The 22,823-nt window shown below is 43.6% G+C and overlaps 1 protein-coding gene across 3 annotated transcripts in view; it reads left to right on the forward strand.

Annotated features, from left to right (window-relative positions):
* The window catches only part of OPTN (optineurin), a 309,738-nt gene that overhangs the window by 44,443 nt on the left and 242,472 nt on the right, over window positions 1-22,823 (forward strand). For all 3 annotated transcript variants that reach the window (XM_069228672.1, XM_069228671.1, XM_069228673.1), the window contains 2 exons: window positions 9,948-10,131; window positions 16,306-16,496. In XM_069228672.1, the coding sequence (XP_069084773.1) occupies window positions 9,963-10,131; window positions 16,306-16,496 (360 nt within the window). In that variant the 5' untranslated portion in view covers window positions 9,948-9,962. The remainder of the gene's footprint in view (window positions 1-9,947; window positions 10,132-16,305; window positions 16,497-22,823) is intronic.

Below are 22,823 nucleotides of genomic sequence, written 5' to 3' on the forward strand. Positions count from 1 at the left end.
CTGGTTCCTCTCCTTTGCTGCACTTCAATTTCAAAGCTGCTGTTCTGTCTAAAGCAATCTGTGCCGTTAGGATGCCATTTTCATTTCTACCCTGGGTTCATTTTTAGCCACCATTTTGGTTAGCGGTCTAGAGGCTGTCTCATCTGCTTCTTTGTCCCCGTAAAAGCGGCGCAATGCAGCGGATGGGCCTAAGGCAAGCCCGTCTGCACCCGTCCATGCCTGGACAGGTCCAGGGGCCAGAATTCCTGGTTCAATCAGAGGAAAAGTGGCGACTTTCCTGACTTTCTATGTTCCCTTAGACCCGTTCCTCTGGAAGCCTGACAATATTTTCTCGATCTTAAAAACCCAGTACGGTCATGTATGAACTGTCACTGGTCTCCTCAGCCTGACCCCAGGACAGTGGCACCGATCTGGGACAGGCCGACTAGTGCATTTCTCCTGACTAACTGTCGGTCCCTTGCGGCTCAAAAACTCGACATCCGCCTTCTCCTGAGCGAACTCTCACCAATAGCCCTGTTCCTAACAGAGACATGGCTTTACGATGGTTTGTCTCCGGGTGTGGCCTTGGCGCTCCCCCAAGGCTACTTGATAAGTAGGCTCGATAGAGGCGTCTCAAGAGGTGGGGGAATTGCTATTATCTATAAGGATTCAGTAAAGCTCACTGCTCAGCCCCTATCACTGCCCAGATGTGAAAGTGTATACTTCTCTTTTACACTGAATCCCCAGTATACATTTTCAGGAGCTGTGGTTTACCGCCCTACAGGTCCTTCAGAAGTTTTTTACAATCTCTTCCAGACCATATTTCATATCTTATATGTCAAAAAACAAACTTTGCGGTACTTCACGATTTCAGTATTCATGCAGAGGACTTAGACAATCCAGTTGCTAAATCCCTCCTTCCCCACTTGGCTGCTCTAGATCTGGCCCAATTAGTTAGTGGTCCTACACATGTCAAGGGCCATACTTTTGATCAGGTCTTTAGTAATGCAGTAGGCCTAACTTCCATGCCTCCTCTCCCTCTGGCCTGGTCTGACCATTTCCTAATTGCGCTTAACCTCTCTACTTCTATTACCTGTATACTTCCTCATATTACAACGCAACTGTACAGTCGCTGGCACAAGCTTAGGGCAGGCGACTGGATCAATATTCTTGAAAGGCTGAAACCAGCCTCTCCAGATCATACAGCTTGCTTCCTAGAGACATTTAATGGTTGGATCACTAAAGCCTTAGATATACTGCTTCCTTATTCTATCAAAGCAGTTGAACGACGCATAAATGGTGCTCCTTGGTTTTCCCCTCACATCCACCTTCTAAAAAAGAATGCAAGCGCCTGGAAAGGAGATGGAGAAAATCATATGAGGCCTCATTAAAGTGGGACTACAGGAAAGCAATGAGAAATTTCCACTCGGAAATCAAATCAGCCCAATAAGTTTACTATGCCTCTAGAATTGAACAGGCCTCAAATTTGCCAAAGGAGATCTTTCAAATACTTAAATAAATTGCACAGCCTAACACACATAGCGAGCTCTTGGACGCTTCTTAAGAACATAGTAACAACTTAGCGCTCTTCTTCCAACAAAAGATATCCAACATTTATTCGGCGTTTTCGGGAAATTCCCATCAGCCTTCTGACCCTATAGGTCAACACACTCCACAATGGAATTCTTTTTCACTTATTTTCCCTCCTCAGTGAAGTCCTTGTTTTTAATTTACTCATTGTGCTGAAATCGGGCACCCTGCTCGACCCAGCCCGCCCCCCCATGTTCTGGCCTTCGGTGCCTCTACAATATATTACCAGTTCTCATCGATCTTCTTAACTCCTCGCTCATTGGGAGTTTCGTTCCGGATCAGTGGAATGCTTGCCATAATTAAGCCTCTGCTGAAATTGCCACATTTCGATGCAGCCCTTTTAAATAACTTTAGGCCTATCTCCCTGCTGTCAGCAGGGTCTAAAATAATTGAAAAGCATGTCAATATCCAACTTTCAGGCTTCCTTGAAGACTATGATATCCTCCATCCCACTCAAATGGCCTTCAGGCCTCTACACAGCACAGAATCTGCTCTGATTGTGGTCATGGAAGAGACTAGAAGATGTCTTGAACCAGGGGGTGTGACAGCCATTATTCTTCTTGACCTTAGTGCAGCATTTGACACAGTTGATCATGGCACGCTACTTCATAGAATGGTAGAGGTTGGAATTACGGGCAGTGCCGCGACATGGCTCTCCTCCTTTTTGTAAGGGAGATCCTTTCAGGTATTGGACCATTCTTTTCTTTCCAACCGTGTTTTGATTAACTGTAGGGTACCTCAAGGCTCCTCTCCTAGCCATACTTTGTTTAATATTTACATATCGCCATTTACTGAGATCGTAAAACCTTACGGTCTCTCTCTGGTATCATACGCATACGCACACGACACTCAGCTGGTAGTTTCATTCTCCACCAACTCCAGCACGGGTTGCTTGTCACTTATCCCTTGCCTACAGGCAGTGACTAGATGGATATCCAAATGCAAACTCAGGTTTAATGAAGACAAAACCAAAGTAATGATACTGGGTATATCACCCCATATGGAGCTCCAACCTTCTATCCTGAAATCCTTAAAGAATCTGCCTCCCCTAAAGAAAATATCAAGAGTCTAGGAGTCTGGCTGAACCCTCGGCTTACCATGTATTACCATGTAGAAAAGATTTCTTCAAACTGTTTTAGTCTGCTTAGGCTCCTGAGGAAAGTCTTCAAAATTCTTGCTCTTGCAGCTAAAAGACTCATTGTCCAGGCCCTTACCATCTCTTTTGGCTTGACTATGGTAATACACTGTACCTTAGCTCCCCGAAGTACGTGATTAGAAAACTGCAGGTGGATGAGAATGCCTCTGCCCGTTCAAAGCTCTATGCTGTGTCCACAGGTCCTTACACAACAGTGGTCCTTCTCTAGCCTCTTTTCATGTGCCCTCCAGGCAGCTTAGATCTTCATCGGATGCATTAGCCCAAATTCCCAGAGTGAAAAAATCCAGATGGGGTGGAAGTTCCATGGCCTATCTAGGAGCCAAATTATGGAAGTCACTGCCGCTCAGCCTTTGCCTGACCAGCCACAAGGTTTCTTTTTGGCGATTACTTAAAACCTGGTTATTCAGAGCATAACCCTCAGACTATTCTTCAGAGGTTCCCATCCAGCGCTGGGAGGCCTTCGGGTAGCCATGCGCTTTATAAATGTGCATAAAATAACATAACATCAATAAGCCTTTAAGCCAGAATAATTTACCTCCTCTATCCCCCTTAACAAAACTGCTGCAGTTGTTTAGGAATGGGCTTATAAAGCAAGTCATGAAAGCCACCTCGCAACAGATAGATTTAGCCTACTTACAGGCCCACAAACATTCAGATTACACCTCTGTTACCTACCTGAGTGTAGCTCAGGGATATTGTTATAATGTGTAGCTTAGGTACATTAGAATGCTCGTATGTTGTTATAGGAACGTGGTTCCCTAGGAACGGTGACATTCCACTGGAGGCTGTTATTTTCATCCTGGCTGTGGTGGAGGTCACACTTGTTTCGTGTTAACTAAATAAACACTTAATGAAGACATCCTTGGTGTGGAGTCCCCTTTACAACATAATTTTGGCGACGAGTTGGAGCGGCTAAGGATTAGTGTGACCTCTATGGACTATCGTGTAGAGATTCGGCGACTTCAAAGAGAGAAAGGACCTTGCCCGTCTTACTTTTCCCTGTGATGTTTTGTAAGTACTGGTATGAGCCAAGCCGTGGATGGTGTTCACTGTCATCGTTTGGTGGAAGAAGTCATCTGTGACAAAAGACCGGGTGCGCGCTGCATGGAGTGCACTGATATTTGAAATTCATGTGTGCAGCGCGTGAGACGGGTGAAATCTACAATAAATATACACAGTGGATGGTGTCTAATGTTATCGGTTGGTGGAGGAAATCAACGGTGACAAAATAACAGGTGCGCGCTGCGTGGAGTGCACTGTATTTGGTATTTATTTGGTGAGACGGGAGAAACAAACGGTTATCGAACACCGCGCGCGTGCTGTGTGGAGCGCGGCGGTATCCAACGTCTGTTTGTGCAGCGCATGAGACTGGCTGTGTGGAACCCACTTGTACAGCCCGTCGGACTCCCCTCGTTTCGAAGATTTTTCGTTTCGTCCAGCACAATGGCATGTCTGCTCCAGATTGACGGATAGGAGGAGGATCATCGGAGAGCTTTTCCGGCTCTACGACGGTGAAGGAGAGAGTGTTTCCGGCTACACGACGTTGAAGGAAAGGATCTTGGGTTCCGGTTTGAGGATTTTAGAAGAAGGGCCCTTAAGACATAAAAATCAGATAAACTGATTATAAGCTATCACTTGCAGCACAGTGGGAAGTTACCACTGTTAGGTGACATTGACTCAAGCCTGAGGTTTTTGAGTTTGATGTGTTGAATGCATACCAAATGCACACTGTTATTTACATATATTTAAGCATTTTTTTTTTTTCTTTTTCTGTTCTTTCCTTGTTTTTACATTGTTTAACATTTAATTGTCTGTGTAACTGCAGTACGTGGTTGACCACTTCTTGTATAGACATTAATTTTCTTGAGCAGCTGTATCAGTATGGATTTGCATACTATCACGCCACCATCGCCATTTTTATCCCAACCAGGTGAGCCATCGATGGAGTGGGAAGAATGGATTGATGCTTTTGATAATTATTTGGAAGCAATTGATGGGCGCAGTTTTTCTATTGGGAGGAAAAAGGTGATTTTATTGAATGCTTTGGACAAGGAAGGGCAACACATCTTTAAATATCTACCGGCGTTGCCTATTCAAGAAGATCAACCTGATGTTGATGTTTATGTTGATGCACGTAAACGTTTAGAGATTAGATTTGCTAAGGGTAGGAATATTGTGATTAGACGACACAAATTTTATACTCAGCCACAACGTCCTGGTGAGTCGATCGATGATTTTGTCACCAGGTTAAGAGAGTTATCGATAAAATGTCAATTTGGTCCAATGACAGACGAGATGATACGCGATCAACTTATAGTACAGTGCAACAGTCGTAAGATACAGGAAAGGTTGTGGGCTGCTAAGAATCCGACTTTAAAAGATGCTATAGAGATAGCTAAGGTGATAGAAGAGTCGGAATATTGCATGAGGGTAATGGATAAGAGGGAGGAGAAAATTGGTGTGTCAGTCATTGGACAACACGCGGACTGTGAGGCCTTTAGTAACAAAAGTGGTGCGAGTACATACAGAATCAGTAAAGGTGGTCAAAATGGGAAAGCTCCTGGGAAAACATGCAGTAACTGTGGTAGTTACAATCATAGTACTGGAGCTAGGAATTGTTTCGCAAAGGGAAAGGATTGTAGGAAGTGTAATCAAAAAGGACATTTCGCCAGGATGTGCAGAAGTACCGCAAAGATGAGGGTAGCAGTGTTATCCGAAGGATCAGATAATAGTTTGAATGGATGCTTGGACAGGGTATTAATAGTGGAGGATGTATGCAATAGGAAACAAAGACCCACAGCTGAATTTCCTATAAAAGGACAGGCTATTCAGTTAATGGTTGACTCAGGGTCTCTGTATACCATTATACCAAAGGGTTTATTTAAATCCAAGTGGCCAGATGCTAAGCTTTTGCCAAAGGATATCAACCCTGGTGGGTATCAAGGGGAAAAAATTGATATCATAGGCTATATGTTAGCTGATATCACCTTTGGTGACAGGTTTACTCAAGGGAAGGTGTATGTTGCGGAAGCTGGTCCGCCGATCCTCGGGTGGGCTCATCAATTTGATTTGCATATCACTATAAATCCACGTGCCGAGAATCCTGTTATGGTTGTTCAAGAGGTGGCATTGGAAGACATTATCAGGGGTGCAGACTATGTGTTTCGTGAGGAAATGGGTGAACTTAAGGGGTATGTGCATAAGATTAAATTGAAACATGGGGCGATTCCAGTCCAACATAGAGTAAGAAGAGTACCTGTTTTGGTAAGAGAGGAAGTAAACAAATTACTAAATGACATGTTAGAAAGGGGAATAATTGAGCCTGTGGAGACATCTGAGTGGATTTCTCCAGTAGTAATTACACGCAAAGCTGATGGAAAATTGAGATTTTGTGTTGATTTGAGGAGCCTGAATCAATGCGTTGTTGCAGACAATTTTCCACTCCCCAATATCAACGAACTCTTGACTCTATTGAAGGGCGGAAAATTCTTCACGAAACTAGATCTGAAGCATGCATATCATCAGATCAAGTTGCACAATGACTCCAAATCTCTAACTTCATTTATAACCATGGAAGGAACGTTCCGATTTACACGCATGCCGTTTGGACTATGTTCGGCAGCCAGTGTGTTTCAAAGAGTGATGACTGAAGTATTCCATGATATAGATAATGTACTATATTTCCAGGATGATATTTTAATTTTTGGAGATACAGTGGAGAGTCATAACTTCACTTTGAAACAGGTTCTGGATAGAATCTCCAATGCTGGACTGACTTTGAGGAAGGAGAAATGTGTGTTTTTGGTCAGAGAGATAGAATATCTTGGGCATACACTTTCGGGGGAAGGTATCAAGCCTAAAAATAACCTACTAGATTCCATTAAATTTGTCCCACCACCGCAGGACAAAGATCAATTGAGGTCTTTTTTAGGTATGATAGAGTATTACTCGAAATTCGTGAAGAACTTTGCCTCTAAGACGGAGATTCTGAGAATGCTGTGGAGGAAAGGGACAAGATTTGAGTGGTCTTGGGTGCAGCAAGAGTGTTTTGAGGCCATCAAGGAAGAGGTGTGCTGTGCTGGCATGTTGACTCCTTTTGACACTGGTAAAAGATCTGTAATCACGGTGGATGCGAGTGCATGTGGGATAGGGGCTGTGTTAGCGCAAATACACCCAACAGGTGAAAAGACCGTTGCGTTTGCTTCGCGTTCTCTTACGGATTCAGAGCGAAATTACTCGGTTATCGAGAGAGAGGCTTTGGCTGCAGCTTGGGGCATGGAATACTTTAGAGTTTACGTATGGGGAACGTGTGTGACGCTACGTTCTGACCACAAACCTTTGTTAAAGATTCTGTCTTCTGGTGGTGCTGGGAAGTGTTCAGCAAGATTGGCTCGACTAGCAGCAAGGTTACAGGAATATATGTATGTTCTTGAGTACATACCAGGGTGGAAGAATGTGCAGGCAGACTGTCTATCAAGGTTACCTTTAGATTGGGAGGTAGTTGATGGAGAGGGTGTGTTGAAGCATGAGAGAGAAGGTGCAGTTGCGAGTGTCTGTGATGTAGTTCATTGGACTCTTGGTGCGGTGAGTGAAGAAGAGTGGGAGCGAGCTTTGACACAGGATGAAGTGTTGAAGGGGGTGGTCAAAATGATAGTGGAAGGAGGAAGGAGAGAAAGCACATTACCCCCAGCTCTTAGGCCATACGGTAAGGTCTTGGACGAGTTGTCCATTTTGGGCAATGGAGTTTTGGTACGGGGAGAAAGGTTGATACCTCCGCTAGGGGTCAGGAAAAGGTTATTTGATATAGCCCATGAAGGTCACTTAGGACAGACAATGTCAAAGAAACGCCTCAGGGCTGAGTTTTGGTGGCCAGGCATAGATGATGACGTGGTAAACTGGGTGGAAAGGTGTTCTGAGTGCATAGAGAGTGAAAAAAGGCTGAAGGTGAGCAAACAAACTGTGTGTGGGACCATGCGGGATCCAGGCATAGCTTGGCATACGGTCTGTGGTGATTTTATTGGTCCTATGGCAGGTGTGGGTTACAGTCAGAGATTTGCGTTTGTTCTGGTTGATTTGAATACCAAATGGTTAGTTGTTAAGTTTATGACGGAGGTGACAACAGTTTCTACGATAAAGATTTTATCAGAAATTTTCAGTGAGGAGGGTTTTCCAGACTGTCTCGTCACTGATAATGGTACTCAACTTACCTCAGATCGCATGAAGCAGTTCTTAAACGAGTGTGGTGTAAAACATGCACGCACGTCTCTTTATAATCCCCAGGGAAATAGCACTGTAGAAAGGGCTAATAGGATGGTTAAGGGTGCCATTCAGCTTGCTTTGGCAAATAGACTGAGTGTAGGAAAAGTGGTGAGTGATTTGGTGTGGGCCTATCGCACTACAGCAAACAACACATCAGTATATTCGCCTTTCGAGTTGATGCGAGGCAGGAAGCCTAGTACCAAGCTGACTCCGTTCTGGATTAAAGCTCTTTTAGAAGGTAATGGAGTAGAGTGTGATAGTCAGGAGAGGGAAAGGAATATTGGGAAAAGAATAATTCCCGGTGATTGAGTGAAGATAAAATCGGGAAGGTGTGTTGGAGGATTAAACAAATTTCGAGGGCCATTTCAAGTTAAGCATATCGGCAGGTGGCATGTTGTGTTGGAGAATGGTGAAAAGTGGAATTTTAGGAGAGTGGCTAGATTTGGTGCGCAGGACTCAAAGTTTGGCACACAGAGGGGTGAATGTGAGGGATCAGTTTTGGGTGAGAGTGAAGGAGAAATCTCGGAATACTTGAGTTCCACTAAAGAAGGTGGTTCTAATAAAGAGGTTGAGTGCCCGAGTTCTTCTAATGAGGTTGGGTCTAATCCTATAGTGTTTAATGTGGAAGTAAGTGGATCCAGGGGTGAGACGTCACAGGACATGAAGAAGGGCACTACATGTTGGTCAAGGGTTCTTGTAGAGGACAGTGTATCTTCTTCTCAATCATCAGGGGGTAAATCTCCTGACATAAATCCAGGTGGTGATGAGCGTTTGTCTACAAGAGAGCAGAGGCTGAGACACCCTCCTTCATACTTGCAAGATTATGTGAGATAACCGCATTTAATGTGGTAGAAGTTGTAAGTGACATTTAATATCGCTATCTGATGTTTATCCAATCTATGTTTTTTTTTGTGTTGTATTTACTGTTGTTATAAATCAAAAAGGGGGAATATATTTTTATGTAAAGGAGGAGGATATGTTATAATGTGTAGCTTAGGTACATTAGAATGCTCGTATGTTGTTATAGGAACGTGGTTCCCTAGGAACGGTGACATTCCACTGGAGGCTGTTATTTTCATCCTGGCTGTGGTGGAGGTCACACTTGTTTCGTGTTAACTAAATAAACACTTAATGAAGACATCTTTGGTGTGGAGTCCCCTTTACAACAGATATCTCTCCTACACCTTAAATCCACCATGTAATGAAGGTTCCGCCTCCTTGGTGTACTGATCGCCCAATGTGAAGGATCGTGGAATAAGAAGTGTCATCCTTTAGGACAGTGTCGTCTTTGTGGCTATAAGGAAGAACCTTTAGAACATATTGTGTGTTTGTGTCCCTTTTAACTATTCGCGAGGAAAAAACTGCTTGAAGTCCATTTTCATTAAAGTAAACTGTAGAACAATTCATGAAGCAAGCAAACACTGTTTCTTTGCTAATGATATGCACGTTCATGAAATTTCTAGACTTTGCGTATCGTCATTTTGAATAATTTATTACTTTTAAATGTATGGTTGCAATTTGCTAACTTTCTAGTATTTATTCTGATTTTATTGGTTTATGATTGTAATTGGTATTTTATTATATCTATGCAATAAACATTCATTCACAACATTTGTGTGTTTTTATTTTCATGTGAAAAACAAAATGTTTTCAAACATTCGCTCATCCAGCTACTGTGTTATGCTCTTGTGTGTAATTGACTGTCCAAGTATGTCCTCACTTAGGAATTATTTCACAGCTGAAAGTAAACGTGTCAAAAATGTAGATAATAAAACAACGTATAAATAGTATGGCTAGTTAAATCTGAAATCATTTTGGACCAGCCTTAGCAAGTCACACACTTTCGATATTGGGGTAACTTGTGGAACATTCAAGAATTGCAGCCATATTTTGTCTGGTTATGCATGCTTATGATTTTCTTTCCACGGTAGAACGTTACATTTTTCTCTTTTTTTGTCAAAAGGAAGTCTTTGCTGTAATGTCGAACCAGCTAGTCCACAGTTCTGAAAATGGTGCGTCTGCTGAAAACGGGAACCCTTTCAGAAATACGATGGCAAATGGGGGGCCACCAAGCATTGGCACAGTGAGTCCAGAAGAAATGCTGCGACAGATAGAAGAACTGATCGTGGAAAACTATGATCTAAAAGGTGAACAGTTATTTTCAGATAATGCTCTTCTCTTGCATTGCAAACGACTATGTATTTTTACTAGTCACCAGTGACTATAAACAAAGCAGGAGAGGTTGAATTTTAAAGAAGGTCTGCACCCCACCCCCTTTTTTTTTTTTTACTGTAATTTGTGTTAGCTAATATAGAACATAATACTTAAATATTAATTCCATGGATTATCAAGCGACCTAAGAGAAATAAACATATAACACAGAAAACCATTAATGCAAGTACAGTGTCTTCATGGTTCAGCATTGGAACGGTTATGTAAAAGAAAAAGGAACAAGGACAGTAAAAAAAAGTATCATTAGATAGTTATTGTGGAGGCACGGAGGGGCAGCAGGCTGAAAGACAAGACCCAAGGGTGTAGGAAGTGCTGTCTAGTAATTTACCCAGTTACGCACTCAGCCCCAACATCACCTGTATGGTTCTCACTCAGCTGGAAACTCCAAAGAGAGGGTGTGCAGACGGGCTCCGTTGCCGCTGATAATTAGTTGTCCCAGACTGGTCAGCAGTCCCTCCCCCTGGTAAACTGTCTTCCAAGGTTGCATCCCCAACTGTGTCATGGCCATGCAATTTAGCAATCATACTACTCCAAATCTAGAGATCCTACTCATCATTGCTGTCAGTGCAGACTCTCCTGACTCCACACTCCTTGACTATTGCCCATTCAAGAAGATGCAATACCCATTTTGCCCAGATCGGAGAGGTCGGACTAGCCCAATTTATAGCTATACGCCTATGGGTTAAGAGAAATCCGATCTGGGCAAATTTGTACTGCATTTTTTTACCCTTCCTGGGTAGAGGCTGGAGCCCCAGGTGGCAGGGTCGGGTCCAAGATCCACCTTCAACTTGGTTACTTTACGTATCTCTCGCAGTTCCTCACTCCAATAGGGTTTCAGTCAGGCACAAGTCCACGTGACGTGCCCGAAATTCACCGGCATTGTGCCACAACAGTAGCCACCTGCAGTCCTCCCCAGGTAGATCCTGTGCAGGCACTGTGGCGTGAAGTGAGTTTTATACACCTAATAGAATTTCGTCAATTTAAATCTGGTGTTACTAGACACCTCCTGCACCAGGGCCCTTGGCCATTTGCCATCCGTGAGCAGTGTCTCTAGATCCCCATCCCACAAGTGCCACTGTGGGGCCATGTTGGTAGACCTGTCATTCTTTAGAGCTGCGTAACCTGGGAAATGACACCCTTGGAACACTCATGGTCCAGTATCACTTGTTACACCTGAGATTCCCTCGGCTCTTCCAGGAATTACATCCAGATGTCTTGGGGTGTGCGTGATATACTGGCATATTGTAAGAACTGCCCTTTGTCTACTCCAAAGTGTGTTTCCATCTCTTCACGAGTTATAAAGATTCAGTTTACAAAAAAAAAAAAGGACTCCCGTTCTCTGGCAACCACCATTCAACCACCCAGATGCATCCATTGATTCTCGGAGGTGTATAAATGAGTATAGCCACTATATTGGAAAGAGTTTGGAATAGGGTACTCGGAGTGATACCTGACGTACAGCTCGGTCCCAGCTTGTACCACCTGTGTGACCACAAAAGGGATGTCCGCCAGCAGTGCGTGCCCACTCATAAGTGCCCTAAGGAGCTTGTCGTAGCAACGGAGAATGAGAGGAGTTTTTTTCCCCAATTGATGCCATCGTCACATCACAGAGCAGCATACTACAGCAAGCCCGCTATATATTTGAGCCTAAGATTTGGCAAACTGAGGCCTCTCCGACTGGGATCCAACTTAAAGAGTTCAAGACGAACTCTACTTCTCTTGCCTGGACACCAATAGCCCGTCTATCCTCCAGAACAGCGAGGAGGGTAGTATACAAAATGAGTTCTGCATTTTATATAGACAGCAGGCAACAAGGCCATTTTGCTCAGTGCCAACCTCCCCATTTCCGACAGCTGCAAGTTGGTCCAAAACCACACTGAAGCATTTAGTCCGTCCATTTCCCTACCCATATTAGGTTGCGACTTGGTGCTGACCATTTCACATAGCAGTGACACAGAAAACACCCAACAAACTGTAGAATACCATCAGAGAAGAGGGGTTGGAATGTTTCCAGCAGAACAGTAATGTTAAAATACATGGCTCATAAAAGGGGAATGGGAGAGTGGAAAGCACACTGAGCCGAGAAGCCTCAGGGGTTCTACATTGTAATGTTGAGACCAAGTCTCAGGAGAATAGCTTACCACTCATTTGCAGAGAGCTGAGGAAATTCAAAAGTGTAGTTTAAGCTATAGTGGGAACAGCTGAATCACAAGTTATTCAGGTGAGGCAGTAGCCATCAAGGCACGGGGACCACAAGTTTGAAGGGCTTTACATTGGGGAAACAATCGTTGTCTGGGCTTGCCCATATATACTGTTTTTCCTGCTATGGGATACCTTGATAAAAGCAAGGAGAACAACTGACGTGAAAGAAGTCTAAATATATTAATGGGCTCCAAAATAAATTACCCAGTTTCATTCACCTGCAATCCACCTGTTTTTGGAAGAACAGTACATTGATGATGGTGTAAACGGCGAAGATGAGGCTGCCACGAGCCAGGTATCCATTAGTAATATACGTTTGCAAATATTTTAGTTGTTTATTGTTATTAAGTCAGGTATGACTTTTTCATTTGATTGATTTGGAGCCTATGTCTCAGACTAATGTTATGTTTTCTGGAGGTTACAACCCACATGGTTGAGAATCTACCAATCTGCCTATGGAGAGAACTTGCGCTGACGAAGGATGGCTTTTCGCTGGGCATTTTCTAATCCACTTGCTTATAGCCATATGTTTAGTCAGCGACTCCTTCCTGTAGTCCAGTAGTTCTGCCTTGTTTAAATAGCCTTTGATGGAGTGACCACAAAAAGAGACATTTGTTGAGCCCCAACCTTTGCCCCTCAACAATGACTTCGCACTTTATATTTTGGTACAACCCACTTTCCCCAATCCAAGTGACTCTTTGTAAGGCAGGTTAGTATTACCGTTTCACCCATTAAACTTTACAAAGGCTTTTTTATTTTTTATAAAAACACAGTATTCCTTGCATTGTTTGTCAATCAATTTTATAAACACACACTTCCTAAGAAGCGAGGTTTAGTCCCACAGTTAGATTCAAAGCATTGACAAACATGTAAGTGTTGTGATCCTTTCTTAAATTCATGCTGGCAGGAGGTCTCTCTGAGACATTAAAAAATCTCCGAAATAAGGTCTACAAAGAGGTCCTGTATTTGACCTTATATTGCTCCTACAAGAAGTGCAGAAGCTCCTAGCAATCTCTGACTGCTGCCTCTTCTCATTCTTCCCAACATGAATCCTTGTGCTTGACCTTTACTCTCTTCTGTACTACAGCGCAAGATAAGTCCAAGCCAGCTCCTCCCTGCTTGTTGGTTTATTGTCGATGCGTCTCTTTCTGTGTGCATGGAAATAATTAATACACCGTTTATTACTTAACTCTAGTACATATAAACAGACGTTTAAAATGGCATCAGTTAAATCTGCAGAAGTAAATGCTTCAAAACATTGTCTGAAGTTTAAAAAACATGCACCGTATGTACTGGGTTTACACGTTCGCTGTCCTAAACCCAGTTTTACCTCTTGGTCAGCATTGAGTAGGTCATACCATTTTAGCTCTACTTTAAAAACTGCAGCCATTACTAATTTCTACATAACAAATGAACATTAAATTAATTATATGTTTACTTACTGCCCGAACCATTGCACCTTTTGATGTGTTGCTCGTACTCGAAAAAATCCCAAAATGATGGCAGTGCTGGGGCAAAGTGTGTCCTTATAACATGATTTTTAAAACGTCCTTAATGAACATTATTCTTCGGGTCGCATACGACACAATTAGTTTCTCAGATTTCCAGTTGTATTTTTTAGTTTACTGGCTTAGTCACCATTCCAGAGGTGAGCTCTAATTTTTGCTTCCACAATCTATGAGTTGTTAAATTAGTTCTATTGTTGTAATTAATCTTCTAATTTTGGAAATTGATTCCAAACATCTCTCAAACCCTGGATGACTCGTTATTTCTTTTAAACAAGTTGAGACCAACTACATTCCAGGCCTCTATCTTCACCTCAACAGATTTCATCACCACTCAGATGCTCCCTGTTATGTCCTGAAGGTTTGTGTCAGAGTTGATTTCAGAGTTGATATCAGCAGCATCTGCTGACTTTTCCACTTCCCAATTTTCAGTGTCTCTTTTAGGACACACATGCTTGAAAAAAACCATCTGGACTCGCACCTTTCTTCTTGTGTTTTTTGTGATATTCTGCTCACCACTGATGCCCTGGCCCTGACCAAAAGCCGTGAATTTACTAGAATATGTCTCAACTGCTAATATATCAAGGGTTACTTTAGGCTCAGAGTTCTGGCAGGTGGGCTCTGTTCACTTCATCTTCATTCAGAGTGACGGCAGCCCTTATTGAGGGGCCGGAGTCAGGAAGCCGGTTGCTTTTGTCGTTCACCACCTCCTTTGTTTACATCCCTCTGGGGCCAGGTCTTGTTGCACACATCATTTGTTGTAAATGGTCACAGATGTTGCTTTAATCTAAAGAAGATCGCTTGGTGTAGAAGAGTGAAAAACCTACTCTTCATAGTGAATGTTGTACTTCTGTTGCTGCTGCTATAGTTCTTTTAGTGAATTGCCTACAGCCTTAGTTCTGTGGTTTGGGTTTGTGCTCGTTATGAATCTGCAAACCTTTCTATGTCTGTTGTAGTTCAGTGTTGCACAATGTTTTAATACCCCCTGTGATGTACTGGGTGAGAAAATGATCTAATAGTTAGCTGGTAACTTGAGGACAGAGTGAAGGGGTGAGGGAGAGGACATGAGCACGATTCGACTAGACATATTCTGCCTCCCAGGTTACTTTCTCATTATGCTGTACAACCACTTAGGTGCCTCAGGTGGATATCCTGTCTGATTGGAGAAAGGAATTCTATAAGGCTAGAGGGACCAGAATATTGTGGTGAATAACTTATACTTTTTAAAACGCTATAACGTGTTGATGTAATGTTCACATATTTTGCTTGTGTATCCCCACTGCATTTTGTATATTCATTTCACACGTTTGTCATTTTTAAATTTATGCTGCATTTAGTATTGTTTGCATATATATTGTATAACATTTCCTTATAATAGTTTGATAGGTCATCAATAATTCATTTGTGTATTCACATGATTTATAATGCATTACAGAATTAAGTGATGGTGCAACAAGATTAATATGTTCATTTCTTGAATGTGACATCATTTGATGTGCGGCCTGCCCTGTTCAAAATAATTATAAAAGTGTATTTTAGCTGGGTTCTGACAAATACAAAGCAGAGAGGAAGCTATTCAGCTTCCATGGGACTAGTTGGAGCAAGCAAGCATCTCAGAGCCACTTTGGCCTTATCGTCTTGCTGGGTACTCCAAACCATCCTAAGCAAAGAGACCCAGAACTCCCTTCTCAATGTAGCACAAACTCCTCTGTTCTCTGGCCACGTTATGTGGGTGTGAGTTGACCTTAAACACCCATACATGCATTTTTGGTGCTAAGACAGCATAGATTGTGGTAAGAAGATATGGGTTGGAGAACAGATGCTGGTTCAATTTTTCCATGCAAGAAAATTCAGATATACTGTTAGTGTGGCATTTATTCCTAATCATTTATTATTTTGTTCACCGCTACTATTTTGTTAATTTTTATAGTTACAACTACACACATTATATGGACGTTGATTTTGATAAAATCCTAAAATATATTCCTTTTGTGTATCCTTGAGCATGTCTTTTCATAATGAAAGAAAGTTTTGAAACCGTTAACAAACAATCCTGTGAGTCCTACAGGGCTGATCGTTGCTCAGAACACATCATCCTTACATAATTCCCAGGTGATTTGTGGGTTACAGTCCACCAGGTATGCTGTCTGAAGTTAGTAAGTTGACATCTAGTGTTCACTTTTGCCAGAGGGTCTAGAAAACCTAATCTTGGGCTGTATTTTGTACGAAAGTTACAAAAAAACAATCTGCATTATCTGTCTGTCATCTCTACCTATTATGTTTGAAACTGCCTTTATACTGAACGGCACTTGTTAATTTAGCACATTAGAGTAGTCTAAGAATTTGCATTCATTTAAAGGAATGCTTTCAAACTGATTTCAGAAGCCCTGAAACAGAACAACCAAACGATGAAGGACCGTTATGAAGAACTTTCCACTTGGAGAGAGAAGCAAAAGTCAGAACGGGAATTTTATGAGGTCAAATTCAAAGAGGCGAAACAGCGCTTGATAGAAGTCACTAGTGCATATGAAAAGTTAAAGAAGGACTATGAACAAAAGGAATGGGGAAGTCGGGTAAATATCACTATTTATTTTTATGTGTTTGGCATGTCTTTTTGTAAACCTGGTGATCTCACTTTTGAGCTGAACATACAATATGTATTTCTTTAAAGTAATTACATTCTTAAGCTAAAGCTTTTGTCATCCATTCTACTACTTTTCTACGGCATGCTGATTATCGACACAAGAATATTAATCGGACACAATATTGAGGAAAAAATATAAAAAACTAAATATCAACAAGTAAGTATGTCTAGATTTTCAATCCCTAACTCCGCAAGATGTTTGTGTTTGTGTGTATATCTCTCTTCAAGGGATGTATATGTGGAGTTAGAGTAGTAAATCTATACTTCTATACATGACCTACCTCCGCTAGTAGTTTCCTTTACATTTTAATTCTTTTACATGTGTTTGCTAGAGCTAGTACTGCATTTTAGTGGGGGCACTCCTACTCCGGGCCTCAACTCTCTTCAACATATATTCCATGGCTAATTTTTTTGTGCAAGACAGAGTAGCCCATTTAAAACAAGCACCTTATCGTGCCATATGTCCTAGAGCCTTATTAATGGCTTCCCCATCAATAGTTTAATTTAAACTTCATTCCTGCCATACATATATCTGGTGTTTGCAGACATAGTTGCAAGTTAATTCATTTGTTGGGACTAAATATATTTTTCATGTTTATCTTTTTTTGACATCCTTCTACTCACCAGTGAGCCATTCCCTCCTTCCATTAAATTTCTCAATCAGATGATTTGTTTTGTTACTTAATCAGTAAAATCTCTTGTTCAGTCCTCTGTCCTTTGTTAATGTCTTGCATATCACTGCCATAATTCTATTTTTGGTGTAGATGATTTGTAAATGTGTAGCTTTTTTCCATTTAACATTTCATAGATAGGCAGTTGATGCTCAGGCCATTTTAGATCTTGCTTACTAGATAGCGCATTCAATGTCTGTTGCAAGACGTATTGTTAGCTTACAGTGGGCTAAGGACTCGCCCATTGCTTGCCATTGGTTGACTTTATTATTAGCTAATTAAAGGAAAACGGATTTCTGTGACAAGGATTTGAAGAAATCGTTTTTCAAATAATAATTGTCAAGAACCCCTAGTGCACAGGAGACTTTCAGTTCACATGACAAAACAACAACTTCTGAAGTACATAAGATTGTTTTGTTTTTCTGTTTCTTGATTTTGTTTTGATGCATTAAAAAGGTTTCTCCTACAACAGCATTTGATAGAAAATGCAAGTACATTGACAAAATTGGAAGAGGGACAATGGCAGTTCCCCCCTTTTGTGAACCACGAAACTGTACTAAAATGCATTACTTCATGTTCAAAGTCATTCTTTTAAGACACACTTTCTGGCATAGAAGGCCTTTACAGCAAAGCCCCAAAATTAATCGAAGTAGGAATTAAAATATTTAGGTTGTGGAACAAAATTGTTACTGGTGCTATAAATCTGTTTATAGTTTAACTCAGTGAAATTGTGTAGTTTCTTTCCAGAGAATATTCATTTTAGGCCCTCGTGTTTAGAACATTTTCACATATATGCCTTCTTTGGATTAAAAACTGTGCAAATAATAGATAAGGACGATATATATGTATATATTGTTTTATTAATGAATTTAGTTGTTTCAGCCTAATGTACAAGGATATGGTAAAAAAAAAATCTGTTTTTTATTTCTAGTTCTATTCATATTTATATAGCGCATCTGTCACTCCCAAAGGAGGATCCTGGTGCTAAAGCAAATCAGAGGAAACTGCTAAGAGAGAAAGATGATATTGAAAAGGTCTGATATTCACAGTATAAGAGAATAGCATAGGGTGTTGGGGATCTCAAAATTTCATGTTTTGTGTTCTTTTCAGAAAATTGACTCCTCATTTATGAACCTTAAATGTCTGGGCAAGGTGTTTCAAGCTCTGGTGCCAAGAACAGAAAAGGATTTGCAGCCTCTGGTTTTTATGGATCAAATCTGTTTATTGTTTAAACAAATCAACATATAGACACAACACAGCACAGTATGATAGACACGCTGCAGGACCCCTTATTGAAAAACTCTCCCTTGTCCCCCATGAGATCGTCCCTCTTGTGGCCGTATCAGGAGGCCTCCCTATCAGTCTCATCCTTGCTACCCGAAGAAAAGTTGTGCCCTACAGAAAGGTCTGCAGCGTTGCAAGTCAAGTCTCATACTTTTAATACATGACATATTGTTAACAAATAAAACATAAAACATTAACAGTGCTTCCCTTGAGAGACCCCGACCCTTCATCTCTCAGGTCCCCCGCCCCATCCCCTCCTCATTGCTCTCATTCTCCACAGGATCCCGTTAGACAGGCACACACCCAACAGTTCAGGTCAGCCCTAGTACTCGCAAATAAGCAGGGCATGTTAGCTCAGTAAATTCAGTGGATAAGATCTGAAGGATCTCCATCGCCAAAATGAACCACAGTTTCTGCAGCCAAGATACATATGTCGGTACTCTGTCTGTGCCCCACAAGGCTAAGATCAGCTGCAGGGCCGCATTGAGGGCCAAGGCCATCTGCCGCCCCTTCAGCGATCGCAGATGGAAGGTGAGGGGATTAGGCAGACCCAGCAGGATATACGAAGGAAATCTAGGAATCGTAGTGTCAAATGCTGCATCAACCCCGTCCACAACGCTCTCCCAAAATCTATGGAGCTTGGGGCAATGCCACAATAAATGCACCAGTGTACCCCTCCCCCCACAGCCCCTCCAACAGAGGTTAGATCTAGTGGGGTCCCATGCATGCATCCTTGCTGGGGTGTAGTACCAGTAGGAGGTCACCTTATATGCTGTCTCTGTCCCAGCCGCATTAAAGGCCGTATGATGTATTCTATAAAAGTTACTATCCCACTCTTCATTAGAAAGCTCCCTTTCCAGCTCCTTTTCCCATCTCAACTGTCCCTTAGATTTAGGCGGGCGCCCCTCTCCCTGTAAAAGCCTGTAAAGCTCTGAAATTACTCGTTTATCATCCTTCTTCATCAAGAGCCATTTCTCAAACGGTGTTAACGGTCTGTCTATTAATGCCCTATTAGCCGGAAACAGGGCCCAATGCCGGATCTGATAGTACATCATCCTATCCGCCTCTGTCAAGCAGTAGGCCTCTATCATCTGGTCAAAGGGAATCACCCCTTGCTCATCAAAAATGCTCCCCACCCTTTTACAGCCTCCATCATACCAGTGTCGCAATCCCTCCCCTCGTAGCCCCCGGTTCAAAGTCAGGATTCGCACCAATGGGGGTCATCGGAGATGGAAACGTCATCAAACCCAACCGGCCCGCCACCGCATACCATATGCGTAACGTGGCTCCCGTAATCTGAGAAGAGTAAAGTCCCCCCGCCCTGTGCCGACGCCGGAGCCAGGGCTCCTTCCATATATGAGAGCCCGCCACCGCCTGGTCCATAAAGCACCAATGTTTCTCGGTAAGTGGGCGACTCCACTCTAAAAGGAAACGCAGCTGTGTCGCCTGATAATATTGCAAAAGGCAGGAAAGCCCCCACCTCCCCCTTGGAGCGACACAGGACTCGCCGCGAGAGCCACGCCAGACGACCCTCCCAGATAAATCTCATAACCACTGCTTGAAGAGTCGCTATCATCTGGGGAGGTGGGGTCAGGGGAAGGGCCTGGAACACATACAGTATACACGGCAAAACTGTCATCTCTACCGCCGCCACTCTGCCCAGCCAGGACAATTTTAGTCTCCCCCAAGCCTCCAGGTCCCGCTTCACTTCCCAAACTAACTTAGTGTAGTTCAAGCTCGCCGTCTTTACAGCAGAAGGTGCCAGATCAATCCCCAAGTAAGAAAGCCGCGAGGACTACCAAAGAAAGGGGTAACGGGCCCTCAACACCTCCTCATTCTCTGGGCTTAGAAATCGACCAAGGACCTGGGACTTCTGCATATTCACCCGGAATCCTGAGACCCGACCAAACTCATCAAGTATCTCCATAAGCGCCGGCAGTGATGTTGCGGGCTCCGCCAGGGTAAGGATCACATCATCTGCATATAAGGTGCTGAGATGATGATCGCCACCAAACTTTATGCCAGAGACTGAGGAGCTATCCCGCAGGCGCTGCGCCAGGGGCTCCATGTATAGCGCAAACAAGAGAGGAGAAAGCGGTCACCCCTGTCTCGTCCCTCGCTTGGTTGGGAACGGCAAGGAAAGTGTACCATTGACTCGGCCCGCAGCCCTGGGGGACTGGTAGATACAACGAATCCACGCCATGAAGCCGGGGCCCAGTCCGAACTGCTCCAACACTTTAAAGAGATACGGCCAATGAACCATATCGAACGCCTTCTTCGCGTCTATAGAAAGGAAGAGTGCTTCCCGGCAAGAACGATCCGTTTTGTCTAGCAAATGAAGCAGCCACTTCGTATTGTCACTGCACTGGTGATACAGAATGAAACCCGCCTGATCTAGGTCCACGAGACCCGACATGTAGAGATTAAGGCGATGGGTGAGTATACCTGTAAATAGTTTAGCATCTACATTCAGGAGCGAAATCGACCTATATGAAGCGCACTCCTCTGGGTCCTTTTCTGTCTTATGTATAACTGCAATAGTAGCGTCGAGCATACTGGGCGCTAGGGTTCCCGACTCCCGGAAGGAATTAAAGAGCCGCACTAAAAGCGGCACGAGTTCCGCACAGAAGGTCTTGTAAAAGAGTGCCGTAAAACCGTCGGGACACGGGGATTTCCCCACCTTTAGGCGCAAGATCACCAATATGACCTCTTCCGTCCTTATTGGTTCGTCCAATAAAGACGCCTCTCGCTCCCCAAGAGGGGTAATTACTATGCCATCCAGGCAGTGTGGTCTAGAGCCACACCGCCCCGGTCATCCTCCGCATAAAGCCCCCCGTAAAACTCTGCAAACGCCTCTGCAATCCGATCACTCGTTCTTGCTTCCATTCCAGACGGGGAACGGACTGACTTTATCGCCCGCGCCGCTCGCTGCACACGCAACCGATGCGCCAAAAGCTTCCCACACCTGTTGCTCCCAATATAGTATTTATGTTTAAGACGTGCTATCGCGTACTCCGCCCTGTCCCAGTCTAGGCGTTTCAGTTGTTGCCGCACCTTCTCCAGCTCCCTCCAGATTCTCGGCGCTCCAGTGGACTTGTGGGTGCAGCAACCCTCTGCTTCAGCTCTGCCCTCTTCTCTTTTCTTGCCTTATTGTCTTTAGCCGACAGCGCAATCACCTGCCCCCTCATCGCCGCCTTCAAGGCCTCCCAGAGCGTCTCTAAACGGATGTTCCTGTCATCATTAAGACGCAGGTAGTCCATTATTGCACACCGGAGCGACTCCACCGTTGCCCCACTCTGAAGCAGCGAGTCTCTAAAACGCCAGTCCGGAGTCCCCACCCGGGGCACCTCCACAGTGACCTCTACAGTAATAGGAGCATGGTCCGACAAGGCCCGAGGCTCAATCGTAGCCTCTCGAACTCGCAAAAAAAGCTCCTGCGACGCCAGAAAAAGGTCGAGTCGAGCATACGTCTTAGTCGCATCTGAGTAAAAGGAGTAATCCCTAAGCGTGGGGTGCATCTTTCTCCACACATCCTCCAAACCACACTCAGTCAGCCACTGGCGCCCTGCCACTGTCAACGTCCCAGTCTGCCCAAAACGGTGGCCGGAGCGATCTAGCTCGTTATCCATCACCATGTTAAAATCTCCCCCACCAAGATGGCGCCATCCGGCGAGTGTAGGATTGGGGAGACAGCCTGCCTCAGGAAGGCTTCCTGCTGAGTATTGGGAGCATACAAAGAAGCAACAGTAAAGAAAAAAGTCCCAAGCCTTATTCTGATAGCCAGAAGCCTCCCCTGTACCTCATGTATCTTGGCCACTACTTCCCCAGGAAAGGACCTAGAAAGCAATATCGCCACCCCAGCATGTTTCGTGGAAGCCTAGACCAAAATTGTCTAGGGAACCACTGTGAGCGCATAGGATATATGTCCTTATGCAATAAGTGTGTCTCCTGTAGCAAGCACATATGGCTCCCAGATCTCTCAAGGCCTGATAGGATCGCCAGCCTCTTAGTCGGACTGTTGAGCCCGCGGACATTTAAGCTTATGCACTTAATAGTCATGCAGCCGGAGGGGAAAAACGCTCAGCAAAGGAGGAGCCGCGCAGGGGAAACCATAGCCCACAACAGTACAATGACCCTTCTGAACTGCAGGGCCAAATCGCTACGCCACTCAATGACCAGGATCCCAAGGAAGCACACCATCAGAAAACATTTACGCACAATGGGTGCTTGCAGCAAACCAGTCCTCTCACACACATCTCCACAGAGGCAAAGTCTCAACAGGGCCATAGAACCTCCCAAGT

Source organism: Pleurodeles waltl, chromosome 4_1, assembly GCF_031143425.1.
Source record: "Pleurodeles waltl isolate 20211129_DDA chromosome 4_1, aPleWal1.hap1.20221129, whole genome shotgun sequence".
NCBI classification, from domain to species: domain Eukaryota; kingdom Metazoa; phylum Chordata; class Amphibia; order Caudata; family Salamandridae; genus Pleurodeles; species Pleurodeles waltl.